General features: G+C 30.7%; 1 protein-coding gene across 6 annotated transcripts in view; it reads right to left on the reverse strand.

Moving 5' to 3' along the window:
• Positions 1–1,895: 1,895 nt before the first annotated feature.
• LOC148616935 (uncharacterized) overlaps positions 1,896–18,091 on the reverse strand; it is a 54,483-nt gene continuing 38,287 nt past the window's right edge. For all 6 annotated transcript variants that reach the window (XM_088584112.1, XM_088584113.1, XM_088584111.1 and 3 more), the window contains 10 exons: positions 17,044–17,119; positions 16,157–16,252; positions 12,199–12,342; positions 11,094–11,237; positions 10,397–10,494; positions 9,218–9,305; positions 8,131–8,719; positions 7,241–7,345; positions 6,629–6,735; positions 1,896–5,524 (listed from right to left, as the gene is read on the reverse strand). In XM_088584112.1, the coding sequence (XP_088440238.1) occupies positions 5,423–5,524; positions 6,629–6,735; positions 7,241–7,345; positions 8,131–8,719; positions 9,218–9,305; positions 10,397–10,494; positions 11,094–11,237; positions 12,199–12,342; positions 16,157–16,252; positions 17,044–17,119 (1,549 nt within the window). In that variant the 3' untranslated portion in view covers positions 1,896–5,422. The remainder of the gene's footprint in view (positions 5,525–6,628; positions 6,736–7,240; positions 7,346–8,130; positions 8,720–9,217; positions 9,306–10,396; positions 10,495–11,093; positions 11,238–12,198; positions 12,343–16,156; positions 16,253–17,043; positions 17,120–18,091) is intronic.

Genomic DNA, 18,091 nt, shown 5'->3' on the forward strand with positions numbered 1-18,091 from the left:
CTAGAAAAACAGATGACACTTACACTACCGATGCACCTGGTCAATTCTCTCAGTTTTTTAGCGGAGTCCGAGCTGCCCAATTTCTTTTGTTCCTTTCTACGTATTACTCCGGTGATTTTATGTTCTTTAATGTGTGTGTCTGTTTTCCTTGTCTGGTCTTTGACCTTAGATTGTGTTCTCTTGAACATCCCTTCAGCACCTGTGTATGACGTTATTCCAGAGCTTGTCGAAACTACGCACATTTGTTGCATCGTTTGACTTCCTAAAATTAGGCTTCTGGAACAGGGTTATGTTGCTACAAGATTAGTCATCACTACAAAGTTTTATGGTCGTCATCATGAACGGTGTATCCATCTTCACCATGAAAACTGACTTGTTCGACGTGTCAGTTATCTTTCCTCTTTCGTCAACCTTGGACTTGACTTTTTATAACCAACTCGGTGAGTGTTACTAGAAAAGCAGAGGAGGCCTACCCTACCGATGCACCTGGTCCATGATCCCAACTTTTAGTAGAGTCAGAGTTGCTCACTCACTTTTATTACTCTGTATGTATTATTTCAGTTACTTTATGTTCTTTGTTGTGTATGTCTGTTTTTCATGTCTGGTCTTGTCCCTGGATTATATTCTTTTGATTTCCCATAGAATCTTGGTTCTTTGTATTAGTCTTTCTTAGATTCCAACAAGAGCTACAATTACTAAGAGCTTTTGCAAAACGAAAGTGTTTTTTTTTTTCTCTTATTTCAGCTTTTGTCTATTTATCATCCCAAGAAATTATTTTAATTCAAAAACAATCTAACAGGAGAAGCATTGCCATCGATCAAATAATGAAGAAAAAAAGCAGATATTTCATTGCATTAGCCAATTATTTATACCTGATATCCTCCAGAAATACCCATCCCGCACTTTTTCCTTACATAAGCCGTCAAAAAATATCTACGTCAAAGATGCTTTAAGTTAAATTTAAGTACCTGTCCACATACAATTCAGACACTTCTAATGGTAAAGTGATTTATGGTGAAGAAAAATCCACCAAACAAACGATGTTTTTATTTGAGTTTACATAGGCTATACTTGTTAGGCTAACAATCTGTTCTGCATTCATATCTACACTGTTTAGAAAATTATATATTCACCTCCCATAAAAATTAAACAAATGAAGCCAAAGCAAGAACGATAACTCTTACAAAGTGCAAATTTAATGTACAATCTATATATCTGTTTATCTCAAAGGAGCAACAACCAAATGAAAAATTAAGACTGGTCATGTGTTCAGTAACTGTTTCTGAACAAGAAATAAAACTGAATTCAGTGGGTATGACATGCACGAATCACCTTCTGTATGATTTTCAGAAACACTGCTGCATAAATAGCTTTTGACATGATTTCTAGATGTTCTGGTTTTCAGTACTGCTCGTATACAATTAATTTTTTTATTCAGATTTCCCTAGTTATTTGATGTTAATGCTGCTGATAACACGTGTACGGCATATCGAAATTTGCAATATATACACAGGTGAATGTATATATATTGGTAATTCAATGTAATTTCAATTCATTTTATAAAAAAAAATGACTGTGATACGTTATACACTGACATTGAAAATAGATGTATATCAGCTCCAAATATTGGCATCATGTCAATCCTGAACTTGTTTGTTTGTAATTTCCACACACACTTTTTGCATGTATTTCAGCTTTAAATTTTCATGAGTTTGGAATTAAATCATAAGAACAGCTGCTGATGATAAATCACTAAGGCCAGTTTAGGAATAAATTGAAATTGAAGTGCATGTTCATAATATTGGTTAAAAAAAGAACATAACATGTCTTCTTATGTTAGATATCGAAATACATAAAAGTAAAGCAATGTCTGGTTGAAAGATTGAAAATAAGACTCACAGGGAAGACATACTTTATTACTTATGTTATGTGTCAATTTTCTTTATATTGCATTAAAATGAAATAAGTTATAACAGGTTTATATAAAAGAACTACTCTGAAAGACCTACCACAAAGAAGCAACCATTTTTGATTTCATAGGGAACATAAGCCATTTTTTTTTATTACTAAACTTTTCATTTATTTTTGTCAATGATGTGCATTTTTACAATGTGCCATCCTCATTTGACCAACTGATCATTTACGTGTACTTTTGTAAAAAGCCTTTGGGTTTCAAATCTTAAGAAGACAACATTATACAGTAGGGTACTTTTCTAGTGAGATACCTGAACAATGCATCAGAATAATTCCACTCTGCATATTTAATAATAACTAGATATACTTCATTTTCAAGTAGGTAAAAATTTGCTTTGAGTCTGATATCAAACAAAAAAAAAATAAAAAATGCAAGTCTTACCAGGATATGTATATCAAATTGTGACGTCATATACTCTACCAAAAAAAATCAAAGTGGTTGCTCCCTTATAAGACATCATATATACATGATATTTTACAAATTTCATACATTGTTCAATTTTCCATACAAACAACATTGCATTACTTATACATCAATTGCACACATGTACTTCATAAGTATAAGAATTTACAAAAAATGTAAAATTTGCAAAAATGTAAACTGATATTTTGTGTAATATCAAAGAAAGCCAAAACAAAAACTAAGAGTTTAAACAAATGTAAAAATATCTGCAATGATATAAAATGAAAAGTACTGAATCAGTTCAATGCTGTACAAAACATGAAAGTATATGTATGTATGGATACTAATGAATTCAACAGATAAAAAAATGACCTTTGTTGTTGTTCTTACAAGTTTGAAAAATAGTGGAGCAAGTCTTACCAAAATCTATTCAGACTTCAGATTTTGTCTGCTTAATTTTTTTATTTGATTTACATATGTTCAAAATGGATAAGAAAAAAAAATGTTTACTTGACAAAAGATTTGGTTTAGACAAAAATCATTGTTATGTGGGATTCAATAATATATTAATAATTTCTCGGTAAATAATCACAAATGTAAAAAAAAATGTACAAATGGAAAGCATACACATAATGGTATCACAGCTTCTTGATGACTAGAAAATCTAATGATCAGGCAATTTCTACATAATGTATTTATAATAATTAACATTCACCAACTATGGAACTTTTCACATCATCATACAATAAAAAATGTATATCTTAACACAAATCTAAATAGAACTAGCTATAGAAATCATTGAGATGGAATTAATCTTTGTGGGCCCCGCCGTGGCAATTAAGCCATATATATATAACATATGATAATCGCATGGTTATCATATGATAATCTCATGTTTTTCACAAACATATGATTATCACATGTTTTCAAGTCCATATTATCATATGAGAATCATATGATAATCATATGACTACCACATGATAAATATCATATGATTTTCATATGATTACCATATGATTATCATATGTGGCACATTTGGCTATATATACGAATTTGATTTTGAACCCACATTCCAAATATCAAAGGCCCACATTGAAAGACAAAAAGAGTTACGGCTCGGACACCAGTTCATCAGCAAAAAACAGGAATTTGAATTTAAGGTAAAGTTCAAGGTCATAGGCCCAAATTCATGGTACATGACACATAATTTTTAAGTGATCTACCAACAAGCAAAATATCAAAAGCCTACATCGAAAGACAAGAAAGTGACAGCCCTGACATAAATTTGTAATGGAAACATGTGCACACGCATGGACTAACAGTGTAATCAGTATAGGGCACTTATTAACGGAGAAAAAGGAAAATTGAAACAAAAGAATATGAAGTATGCCCCAGTAAGGTGGCAAAAATTGGCAAGCAATGCCTAGCCATATGTCCCCTGTCGCCACAGAAATAGTTGAAGTGCACAAGTCCCGTAACTCCTGTAAAATTTGTGAAACCAAATTGTGGCACCATATGCTAGATAACAACCCTCCAAATTTGAACAAAATCCAATAAGTGGTTTCAAAGGAGTTGCATGCACAAGTGCTTCTGGACAGATGCACAGGAGTATAATGATATTTCTATGTATAGCAGCGGGGGACAAAAAAATGCATTAAGGTAACCAACAACATAATATACATAGCAGACAGAAAAGTAAAAGTAAAAGACCCTAAAAGGGAAAGACCCTAAATGGGAAAGACCACCTTTGTATTAAGTTCTTTTCATATGATAAATCATACGCACTTAAACAAAAATAAATAACCTTTAATGCAAAATGCGCTTTTATGAAATGCTCAAGGCTATGCAAAGTTCGAAATCCTTAAAATATAAGGGGATAGCCATCTTGCAGAGCCCTCCTATCTGAAGGAAGATCATAAGAAGACTTTATTGATTTTTACCCATAGCTTCCGATTGGCTCATGATGTCACTAAGTCGGTTTGGTACTGATACAAGTACTGCAAATAATATGTAAACAAAGAATATTCCATAAATATTTCTATGACCAAGTTTATTTGATCACCAAAACATGTTGTCTTGTCAAGCTTATGATTGCAGGAATGATAAAAGAGAATATTCTAAAAGTTTTTTGACCGGCAACACGAACATTCTTTGGAAGTAGATTTTCCTCTGACATACTAGTCTTACGGCTGCATATCCCATTGTTCATCAATGTTGTCTGACATTTGCTTACATGTTATGCCTCAATCTCTTCTTCTGTTTATTTTGGGTTGAAATTATAGGGGGAAAGTGCTGAGCGATTTATTATGGGGGGAAAGTGCTGAGCGATTTATTATAGGGGGAAAGTGCTGAGCGATTTATTATAGGGGGAAAGTGCTGAGCGATTTATTATAGGGGGAAAGTGCTGAGCGATTTATTCAGATATCAAAATCAATTACCTACTTACTTTCACTTTAGAAAACCGACTTCGTGACGTCACAACTCAACCAATCATGGCCACACCCATAGACAATGGAAATTCAAATTCCCTAATTATAAATCGCGATTAATTAGTTAAGAAAAGGAAATAATTTTGTTTCAATTTAATATTCATGAACATTTAAAAGATTAGTTTCAATATATATGACTGGCAAATTATCATAGTCTTCTCCTTTAAGTTTAAAATATAAAATTTTATCACAATAAAAAATATATATAGGTAAAATACGTGTCTGTAATGCAGTGTCATTTTAAATCTGTTTTGTTGCATATTTTTCATTCATTTGTTTGAAATTCAAATATTTTCTATCTATACATGTAGATGCATACATAATACTTGGTTAGCACCTCAAGATAAAAAGAAAAAAATAATGTTGAAGTGTTACAATTTATACTTCATATTTTGTCAGTAATTCTGGTTTAATTATATCATATCCTTGAACAGACAAGTGCAAAAATTGACATAAGTGGAAGAAAATCACAGCTGTTTTGATACCAAAATATTGGTCAATTCAATGAAACAAAATGCACTGGTCAATTGCTTCCAACTATAGGAAAGCTGAAATTTTAGATAACACTCTGTGACCTTCCTGGGGATGAGGTTCGCACTGGAGATGATGCTCGCATGTGTTTTGATAGAACAGCATCTATCATTACATAATGCCCTTTCTGAAAATAAATATTAGTTTATTGATTATTTGACAACTAAAATGGGTTTAGGAAAAATAAAAATGCACATCATGTCATGCTAAGGATACTTAGACTATTAGTTTCAATCTTTAAAAAAAAAAAAAAAAAAGGTTTAAGAAGAAAATTGGACACATTACACTTTCCCAGATTGAATAAATGGCAACAGATCTATGGGCAAAAAAATCTAAATGCGTACAACTTATCATTTAGAAACAGTTTTAGATGCATTGTACTATAAAATGCAGCAAAAGAAAAAATTAGCAAATTTTAATGTAAGCAATATGTCCCAAACCCACTTCTTTTTTTTAAAGTAGCTGCCTTTGTAAGAATCATGCAAAATCTGAAAAATGTGATACACCCTAAAAAAGGCTACATATTTTTATTTTTGTTATTAAGTTGTTTTATGGGTCTATACTATGAAATGTGTAATTATTCATTCAAATCTGCCTGCTCTTAGGAGATAATCCACATTGAAAATCCAGTAGATTCTATTGTATTTGAGCGAAATTTAAAGAGTTATCTCCCTTATTTTTGAAATCTACAGTGCATTCTATGTAATTTTTATCTCCTATGAGCACGGGTTATATGAAAAACCAAATGTTAATTTCTGTTTACTAAAGCATTTTAAACAAAATATCAAAAATAAAAATATGTAGGCATTCCAACCATGTATCACATTTTGCATGACTCTTAGCTGGAGTGCCTCTTAACATTTAAGATTGTTCAGTCAGATCTGCATATGATGGTCTAGGGACTAAAATAAATGCAACTTCAAACATCTGATCTTTGAAAAAAGCTAGGTTACAATAGCTTAGTAACTATTGATACGGGTAAAACAGAATGACTTATTTTGCAGAATTCACTTCAAGGTGACTTTTATTGCAAGGGTGACTGCATATGTGAAGGGCAATAACTCCTACAAAAGATGAGAAATCAAATAACCATCCACTTCTATTTTTTTCCCCTGGCTAACAAAACAGAGACTGTCATATAATGGTAAAATGATTAATAAATAGGTCAAGGAGAGTAACTCCTAAAAAACGATATAAAAACAACCATTTCAATAGTTCTCCCAAAGCTCACCTGTACATTTAGGACAGAAGTAACATCACAGAGTCTGAAGAATTTTCCGAGATCTGGAGGTGTATACATGTACCTCTTTCCATTGTACATCCCATCAGTGGTACCAGCTAAAGAACAAAATATCAGTAAGTATATACATGTATAATAAAATATGAGGTTCATGAATGTAAATGATGTCATCAGTATCACAAAATCAAATTCAAATCCCAACACATTGAAAGCAATATTCATAATTGTATTCCTACTTAATAAATATTGATACGTCAAGGTGAAATGTCAAGGACAACAGGTGCTCTGAAAGGGTAATCATTTCCTTTCCAAAGTATACAAAATAATATAATTATTTGTATATCTAGAGCAAAGTGCCAGTCTATGACACCTAGTCAGGGCACCATAAAATCTAAAAAGAACTAACCTAATTATAAGTCTCAAAATATTCTTAAGTTTCATTATATTTGTGATTCTGTAATTATATGACAAAAAGTACATTATATTCTTTCTGAATTCTGAAGATTTGTGGGTCACGCTTGGGTCAAATGTCCCTACAGGGTAATTGTTTCCTTATACATGTACTTACCTGGAAAATCTAACCTAACACCTACATGTACTTACCTGGAGAATCTAACCTAACACCAACGTAGACCCTTCTAGAGTAGTCATGTCTATCAAGCATCCCTACATACTTCACAATTCCTGTGTAAATCTTTGGCTTTGGTGCTAAAACATTACAGAATCAAATTAACAAGTAAACACTAAAAAGAAATTCCATCTTAGTAATAAGAAGATGGTTTGATTCTTGGTTTTTAATAAAAAAAAAATGTAATTTCACTGAAAATTTGAATTCATATAATTTTTTTTCAAATAAGGAAATTGGGACACAATGAATGATAATTCTTTCTCAGTAACTCAAATTCATTTACATTATCATATTTCAATTTTTTTAAAATACAGAAACTTTAAATTCATATTTAAAATTAAAAAAAACAAATGAGGAAATCGGGACACTATCAACAATAATTTTTTCTCAGTAACTCGAATTCATTTACAAGATTTAGAGAATTTATATTTTATCCATAGTTAATGTCTACTAACTGCAGTAACTTCCATAGATCTCTTGTTACGTCTGAATTAAACATTATTTTTCACATTTATTTTTTTTAATGAATATTGAGTATTACCATTGGTCCCTTTGATTAGTAAAGTTTCTATGAAATGAAATGTTTTCACAAAGATATCCACAATAATGACAGCAAAACACAAAAAATAAACCTTTAACAATGTAATCAAACCCACTAAAAGGAAAACAGTCTAGGAATCATTTCTCTTGACAAGTTCAAATTTCATCAGTTTTTGAAAGGTGTACTTGACCAATTACATTTTTTTCAACAAAATATAAAACTCTAGACTGGTGATTTGATTGATATACAAAAGCAGAAGTTTAATAATTGTATTCTATCCAAAATCAATTATTTTTACGTAATTATTAAAAAAAAAAGACTTACTAATTTTTCTGCCATATTTTGGAGGTTTCTGAGGAACACTGACCACAATCCTACTACCTAATTTGATATATTGTGATAAAATTTTGTCCTTTTCCTTTCCAGGCATTTTAGATCTAAATAAAGGAACTTCATCCAAGTCATCAGAGTCAGAGCCAGAATCTATATTGTCACTAAAAGAATGTCGAGCCCAGGCAGCTGATGATGACTGAGACGAACTGCGATCAACATAACCCGAGTCTTGATGTCCATTTTCTTTCACATTTATTCGATAATCCACCGAAGGTTGAAATTTAGAACTAATTTTTTTGTCTAATTGACATCTAGGAGAGGCTGGAGTATGTCTCCTAATAACAGGATAATGTTCATGTTGTGTTTTATTCCCTGAGTTTTTCTGTAGATAAGTTGGCGTTTCTTTATAAGATGATGTTCGTCTTATATTGGGATGAACTATTGCAGTTTTTGGCCTCAAATCTTCACAACTTCCACTGTCTGTAATAACTTGTTCCAACAATGAGTTTTCTGAAAGTGGCCTTCCAGAGCTTCTACCATCATAATATGTTGGTGTAGAATTTATGTGTATCTCTCTTGACTGAAATTAATTTCAAGTAACACTTATTTACAGACAGACAGACACTTTTAAAAACACTGATTTTGTGTCACTTCACAAAAAACCTAGAAATTATATTGGCAATTACATGTAGACTAAAAATATTTCTTTGTAAGAGTTGTGTCCCTTACACTAGGTCTACCTCCTTAAATCCCTTTCGAAGTCAGTTACCCTTTTTACCATATACTTATAATGACTCTAAACATCAGTTATACCTTTAATTTTTTTTTTTTTTTCAAATTCTCGTTCAAATCTAAATTACATTGCGTATTAATTATGACCTTAAAAATGTGTTCTTTTCTTTTTCAAGATGTAAAATTACACACACATTCTTCTAACAATTGGCTTAAAGCATGCTTTTACTACACTATGAAATTGAAGAGCTAGAATTTTAGTGAAAATATATGAAGGGACTTCAAACAATGACTGGTTAAGGGATATTTTCAGTTCATTCAGGGTTACATGTAACATTGGACTTACATGATTAGCTAGCGGTTTGTTTCTACTATGCACAATGGCTATAGATCTGTTAAGTTGACTATCTGTTTCATCTGACCAGTTGGTATCACTGAAACATAAATATGGCTGGATGGTTTGATATATTTTAAAGAAAATCAAAAGAGCACAATCCAGGGACAAGAACCAGGCATGGGAAATAGACACATAACAAAGAACATAAAATATCAAAATAATACATACAAAGTAACAAAAATAAATCAGCAATTCGGACTCCACTAAAAACTGGCAGCATGGACCAGGTGCACTGGTAGGGTAAATGTTCTCTGCTTTTCTAGAAACACATGCTAAGTTGCTCATAAGAAGTCAAGTCCAGGATATATGAAAGAGGAAATGAAAACTATGACAAGTTGGAACAAATCAGTTCTGAGGGTGTATTCTCAGTGTAACAATCCACAAGTTCATGGTGACAATCATAAACAGTTACCTTCTATATATATCACCATACTATTAAAGCTAGGAAACGAAAAGTTTCCTCTGTGGAAAAAAATTGAAACCCTAAAGCTAGGATTAGTCCTTACAAAGAAACCATTCGTGTCAGTCATCACAATTTTTTTGGCACAAACCACGTTCTAAACAGAACAACATCATGCCAACCTGAGAGCAAGGGAAATGTATTTTATTTTCATTTTTACAGATAATAAATTCTGACAAAGAATTTTATTTTTGTGTCAAAATATTGGAAATATCAATTTAAACTTTTTTTTAAAGTTGTAATATTTCACAATTGAGATAGAGTTGCTTCCCTTAGAACACAATGCATACAAGTTCCTGTAGCTGTTGATTTTGAGAACAGTAAGTCTTTTTAGAAAGCTCTCAGACTTTATATTTTATCTCCTTTTTAAAAATGGTCAATTTTCAACTTTACTGCTTAAAATAATTCTTTTTTTTCACACTCTATAATATTTTTAACACAGGTTTTTAAGGAAAATGGGATCTGCAAAACAAATGGTAAAAAAAATAAATAAGTGACTTTTTCTACAAAATATTCCTTGGAAAGAATTTAAAATATTCGTGAATGAGATAACTCAGTATTAAAGCTATCAAAATGGATTTCTATCTAATAATTTTCCTGTTATGAAGCATCATAACAATAATTTGTGGTACCTTATTTGTAGCTTTTAATTAATAAAAAGTCCTTACTTGAGACTAGGTTTTGATGAGCATATTCTCTGTAATAATCCTACTATATGATCAAGCTTGTCTCGTTCTTTTGTGTTCTTCATATTTGCTATAACTTCCTAAAAATAAAAAAAATATTCATCTAAAAATCTGAACAGCTCAGTCATTTTATTTTCAGTTCAGTCCTAGACATATGCTTACTGTAAATACACATAATGTTAAGGGAAATAAGAATTTTTAGGATACTGACAAAGCAGTTAATGAACACTAAAAGAACACTTGTTGGTAAAGATATCAAAAGTTAAATTTTGTGGTAAATCTAATGTCTGTATTAATAATTCCATGCTATCCAATCAAAATTAAAAATGAATCTTTTTCTGTAAATTTCCATGAAAATTATCTACAGACCACAGAAAATAAAATAAACTGCAAAAATTTCAGTTTTAAATATTTGCCATTGTCTGGTATTAAACCTTTATTTGGGAATTAAATTTTAAACAAAATAATTTAAAGACTACCTAAAAAGGAGCTACCTTGCAATCAAGGCCTCAAGTTAAGCACATCAACAAATTTTCAATACCTTTGCTAAATCAAGAGCCTTAGATTTCTGTACAGATGGACATGTACTATACTGACAAAGAGTGTTCCTATCACTTTGAGCCTCAAGTTAAATATAAGTTAAACCTGCATCAACCTATCATTAATAAATTTTCAATACCTTTGCTAAATCAAGTGCTTTAGATTTCTGTACAACCAGATTGTCTTTGCCTGTCATCATACGTTTAAGAGCTACACATTCATTGTGTGACATTACTAGCTCTTCTTTAAGTCTGTCTGTCTGTTCAACATCTTGTTCTATGTCCTACAAATTTAATAAAAGAATTATAAGCAATTTCTGATTATTTCATTATGGATAGAAAGATATTTTATTTTTTAACTGCAGCTTGGCATATATAAACATTACATCATGTTCACACACAGTCTAGACACTAAATGTGTTTATGTTTTTTACCGACCTTCGCTGCTGGTTAATTATTTACATTCTTGATATTGGTTATAATAAATATTAGGTAAACCTAATTCATAGATCTGAAGGACAATCAAATTAACTTGATTTAGCATTGTTGAGAATTTACATAGATTTTCCTGTGAATTCATATGCTTCTTTTCATTGAAATTGAGGAACTGAGCCCATTCCAACTATAGTGAATATTCCCTTTGTTCTTTTTATTTTTCTCTTTGCTCTTTCAAATTTTCATTATACTTCACATGTGACTTTAAAAAAAAACTTGACAGTTATCCCTGCAATTTCTTCCTTTCACAAAAAACGTATTTTCTGATATTTATAATGAAGTTTTCTCATTTCTGCATTAATAATGCTCCAAGCTTTCACTGGAGTTCAGGTTGCACATTTACTTTTGTTTCTATATCCATGTTACCAGAAATTTCCTTATTTCATCTTCTTCGTTGTATTTGTCTATTTTGCTTGACCAGCTGCTAACCCTGGATTATGTTCTTTCAGATAACAGTTTGAATATATAACAGTTTGAATAACACAGGCAAATGTGCCACACATGAGAATCATATGGTTTGCATCATATGATTATCATATGTGGCACATTTGGCTGTGTATTTTTGTGAAAAATACATGCTTATCATATAATAATCATTCGATAACCATATGTATACTGAAACATATGACTATCACATGGTGCTTGATTCATATGATAATCATATGATGCAAACCATATGAATCTCATGTGTACCACATTTTGCCTGTCTATAGAATTTTTTCATTTAGTCTTACTATAGTAGTAACATACCCTAAGTTTATCTTTGTATTCTCCCACAGCTTTCCTTGCTGCTACTATTAACGCTGATTTCTCATTTGATTCTTTTTTCAATGATACGATCTCCTGGTTTAGATCTTTTATTTCATCTTTCATTCTTGGGATGGTTTCCAGATCCTAAAACACAACAAACACAATCAAATAACAATTTAATCTAAAATAACAAAATAAAAATAAAAAGACAAAAAGTTTTAAGATTTTCTTGTACTATTTGTGTACAGTTGCATCCAGGAGGCACTATATAATCACTTTTCCATCCCCCTTTTCCCCTAAACAGCAAACCAAAAACATGAAAAAAAATATGAAATCTATGAAATTAGTATAATTTCATAAGATAATATTCACTGGATATAATCCAAGATTATTCAATACTCAAACAAATATAAATTAAATATAGAACCATCCATATATGAAATATATTTCAACGTGGGGTAAACAAAATACCAAAGGAAAGTTCATAAACAATGGGACATAGTGGTATTATTATGCCTATTTATAAAGCATTTCTAAAATCCTATCAATGAATAAAACATATATTTCAAAGAGGGGTAAACTATTCCAAAAGAAAAGTCACTAAAGAATAGGGTATATACATGTAAGTATATAAAGAATTTTCTAAAAAGCATTTTATTTTTTCGAAGGTTGTGATGATAACACAACTGGTAAAAGTCATTTCCCTTTTATTCACATACAACAGGTGCCAAATAAAGATTAATGTCTAAATAGAAATAATTTTTCATGCTTTTTTAATAGTTATCAATGTATAATCCATCAATTCAAATTCTTTGAACTAGCCTTGTGTGAAATTTTCTATCTATTTACAAAAGGTTTCATATCTAATCATCTCTAAAGGTGTCAAAAACTCTGATTTAAATAAGAGATTAATGCATGAAATATATAAAGGCTGTCAAAATACTAGACAAAATGTAAAAGGGGTATGTAGTGTTTGGTTAATATCATAGTTGCCCAAAAAGTAAAGTAATTCAAATAAATTTTGTAAAATTGTATAATTTACTATATGAAAGTGTGTCTTCATTAAAGTTTTATTGCAGTACATGAATGTGTTACAAGGAACTGAAAGAGTAATCAAGGGAACCAATGTTATAGCAGTAATCAAAAGAATGTAATCCAGGGACAAAGACCAGACACGGAAAACAGACATACACAGCAACTCGGACTCTACTAAAAACTGGGAGCATGGACCTGGTGCACCGGTAGGGTAAGATGTACATAAAAGCAAAATTTGAAGACTTAACCAGATTGGTGAAAAACACGAAGTTGCATGCATTATTATGCAAAAAATATCCCACTCATACAAAAAGCTTATATTAATGCACACAAATAAAAAAACAATTACACTATAAGTCCCACCCACATAAATCCACATATTATGTAATTATTTCAACTGACATAAATCCCTGAAACTGTCTTGGTACTAGCCCGAAAATACTATACATAGCTGAATGGACCCAAACATCAAATTCAAAAAACAAATTGAAATGAATTCCATTTTCAGTTTTTATGCTGTTATTACTGTATAATTCAAGTATGATCATAACTAAGATTTTGATTGGCTGACTGTTTTTATTTATTCTTAGATAACAGTTGTTGTGTATGAATTTATAGCACAGTAAAAATGCCCCTTTATCCAAATGAAAAAAAAAGTTATCTAAGTTAAAAAAATGTTTTACAATGTGTGAAATTATAAGGAATAAGAACTGGTTTTTGTTTGTTTGTTTGCATTTGTTTTTTATTTTTAGTTTTTAGTTTTTGTTTTTTGTTTTTTGTTTTTTGTTTTTTTGAAAAGGGGGGTTATTAGTGTATTAACTAGCCAACCTATTCACAAACTTTATATGAAGCCTTTAGGACAGGTGAACAAATTCAGAGATATTTGGAGCACAAATTTAATTAAGAGACAAGAAGACCAAACAGCTAAGAAAAGAACAATTTGTCTTCCCTGGATACAGGAAGTCATAACTAATAATAAATATTTCAAGAAAAAATCAAAAGTAAATGCATGCATTAACATCTGAGGGTGGACATATTTTAAAGCTAAACTTAAGAAATATGAAAAAATACATGGATTATGAAGTTTGTATAATTTCTAAACACATCATAACACAGCACAGAAAATGCACTGAAGTCACATGGTGTAATAATCAATATGAAAACTAAAATAAGATAAATACTTTTCTTTTCATGTTATCAATACAAGGCAAAGTTGACTAAAAATGATAGTAATTATCTCCCTTTGCTATGCATAATATTTAATATATTGAAACAGAAATAAATATTGTAAATAAAGGTGCACAACTTAAATTTTTGATCTATTGAATATTTCTAAAGACCTCATTATTCTAAATTAAATATGTCTAATGTGTTGAGAAACCTCTTTACTTTTGTGCACAATTCCATTATAATTACTTTAAAAATTTTGATGCTAATTTTTAATACATGAATGTATTATATTTGTACAACTCTTCATCTTTCGCATTATTGAGCTTATTTTAATTCCCCTTAGCCAATATGTTAAAAGAAAACATCAAATGATTTCATTTCTATTTAGTCTAATTCAAAAGTACAGTTTATTTCAACCTATATATATTTAAAAATCCTTTTAATATCTTTTCTAATATTGAGCTTATTTTAATTTTCCTTGGCCAAATGGGTAAAAAAGAAAAGTACACCTTCTTACACTGCATTTAATATTTTTATTAATTATTTCATCATATTTAAAGATGAGGAGAATTTACACAAAAGATATTTTTTGCTACTTGTCACATCCTTTAACTTTTCATTACAGATCTCTTTCGATGAACCAATATTTATTTTAACCACTTCTTTCTTCATCAATGGATTTTAAATTAAACTTTATGATGATGACTACAATGCAATACCTATGACTTATGAGATTTACTTCAAGTACAAAATTATATAATAATGTTTGAACAAGAATTCACAATAAACCACTGGATCTAATTTTGATTTCTTATATAGGGCCTCACCCAGATCAAGAAGTGCAAACTGTACATATTTTCGCTGCTTATCAAATATGTAATTCACAAATAGATTTAATGCAGGATGAAACATTTTTTCCTGGTTCAAAATACATGTACCACTGTTTATATCAATATAAAATATATGGCTAGCTGAAGTTTAATTATATTTTATTAGTCATTAAATTGTGACCCATTGCATAAGCTCTAGGACTTCTACACAACCAAAAGTAAGCCAAAAGCCAAATTTACACTTAACTTATAACTTGACAAAGATGTTTTCCTTAAAATGTTCACTAAAAAAAGAATGCAAAGTAGTTATTTCCCTTTTTGTACGTTTACTATAAATCAAGAACCATAACTCCATCAATAAACAAAACCAAAAAATCAGAATAGGAAATGGCCACAAAAAAAGGGAACAGTCAACTTGAAAACATAATAGAGTCAAATTTGTCAAGAAGAGCAAAATCTGGTGGTCATATGAGATAGGTACATGGTCTTTATATACAGTTTTATTTAACTTAAAATGCATTACCGGTACATAAGGATATTTCAATCATAGTCTTTTAAAGCCAACTGTCAGTGAGTACAGACTGTCAGTGAGCAGACTGTCAGTGAGTACAGACTGCCAGTGAGCAGATTTTCAGTGAGTACAGACTGTCGGTGTGCAGACTGTCAGTGAGTACAGATAGTGGCTAAGACAGATTTGATTGTGATTCAAAACTGATAAGCTTCCTTACAGGTCTGTTCTTTATATAAACCATGTGATAACATGTCATCTTTTGTGCACAGGGAATTTCGAAGTAGAGTGAATAATTTTTTTCTTTATCTTCAAACTATTCAGCTGGATGAGATGTAAAATTCAACCCACTGAGCCTACCTTGTAGAGCTGTGCCTGATCAGTACAATTCTATCTGACAAATCACAGAACTCACCTTTTCAATATTTTCATTTCTCATCAATTCATGTCTGACTTGGTATTTAAGATCTGTCAACTTTTCCCCCATCTCTTTAATCTTGGTATTAGAAGCCTGAAATCAGAAAATACTGAATTTACAGGTTGAAATGTCAAAGACACATTTTTTGCCAAAATTTATTACAATAAGTGACTCTTTATCCTACCATATGTACATTCAAAAAAAAAAAAATTAAAAATGTCATTTTAAGGAAGCAATACTGTGCACAACTCACAACACAAATTTCCTGAACTCAACTTAGACTCTGAATACAACCTTATGTTGGATAATATCTTAACAGGAATCTATTATTGTAAAAGAATCTCCTTTAACAAACATCTGATAATTGCATATCTTCCAACATATACATCTATTTACACAGAATGCCTAATCTTCTTGTAAAGTTTCATCAAAACTTGTTTTATATATGTAAATGTATTATTTTTCCTGGTTTCTAATTTTCACTGATCCTGTCAACTGAACATATCCATGGGTATCAATATTTGTGGTTTCAAAAAATAGTTTGGTACTATATAGCGTTTTTCATATTTTTGAAAATACACAGCTTATGTGCTGCATGAAATGTCGACCATTACGGAGCAAAATTCTGTCATGATGTCTGTAAAATTGGATAAAGCTTATCTATACATGACGTCAGAAAAAAGACTGTCTTATATTTATGACATCAGTCATATGTTTATCATTTACCATTTTACCATGGCAGTTGTCTAAAGAGCACATTGTAGTAGAATGTTCCTTTAACCCTGGCTTTTTGCACTTTATTTCCATACCTGATATATCATAAGGCTTACAGCTTACCACTTACTACATAGAGGTTGTTAATTAAATCTAATACATGTATGTACCTGAAGCTGTTTAAGTGTGTCTTCATATTTATTGGTCATCCGTCTAACATCACCTTCACGATGCCTTACTTCGATTCTAAAAGAAATATAATGAACAATTAAATCTTTTCCTCGTTTGTCTACCGCGGACTTGACTTTTTATGGGCAACTTGGCGGGTGTTTCTAGAAAAGCAGAGGACGCTTACCCTACCGGTGCACCTGGTCCATGCTCCCAGTTTTTAGTTTTTAGTGGAGTCCGAGTTGCTCATTTACTTTTGTTACTTTGTATGAATGATTTTAGTTACTTTATGTTCTTTGTTGTGTGTGTCTGTTTTCCATGTCTAGTCTTTGTCCCTGGATTACATTCTTTTGATTACCGCTATAACCTTGGTTCCCTTGATTACTCTTTCAATGGTCTGTTACCTACTGGTTAGTTCAAGCTTTTGCTGAACTGAGTTTGGATACATAGACAATATATATTGTATAACAAAAAAAATGAATTTCATAAAGGTGAATATTAGCTGGAACATGTGAAAATGTATAAATACACAAATAATATTGCTATTAACTAAAGGAGAATTTTATAACAAATTAAGACAAACAAAATTGGTCTTAACCTAAAATTAAAACCTATCAATTATTTCATTGATGCATGTAGGATCTAACAACACTTTATTCAACTTTCTGTTCAGATTACCTATTCAGAATTATTTTATTTTCGCCTCTGAGTAATGCTTTCAAAACCATAAAAGATGAAATCTAATTGGCTGATCAGAAAAGTCATCAGAACAGAAAGTAGAATGGAATTTTGTTAGATCCTACATGCAGTGACTGGATGGAACAATTGATGGGTCTCATTTTAACTAGACTGAATCTACTGAAAAATAATCTTTTAAGTCTTTTGCTCATAATTATATATTCCATTTATCACTTACTGACAATTTTCAAACTATCAGTAAAGTATGTGAAAACAATGCAATACTATTTTAAATATAGAAAAGTACTGTATATTTTTTTCATTTCATTTTACCTGACCTTAATTTGCTACTTTCAACCTAATTTTTTTTCA

Source organism: Perna viridis, chromosome 5, assembly GCF_037379345.1.
Source record: "Perna viridis isolate PV_CMFRI_1.1 ecotype Kerala chromosome 5, ASM3737934v1, whole genome shotgun sequence".
Taxonomy (NCBI): domain Eukaryota; kingdom Metazoa; phylum Mollusca; class Bivalvia; order Mytilida; family Mytilidae; genus Perna; species Perna viridis.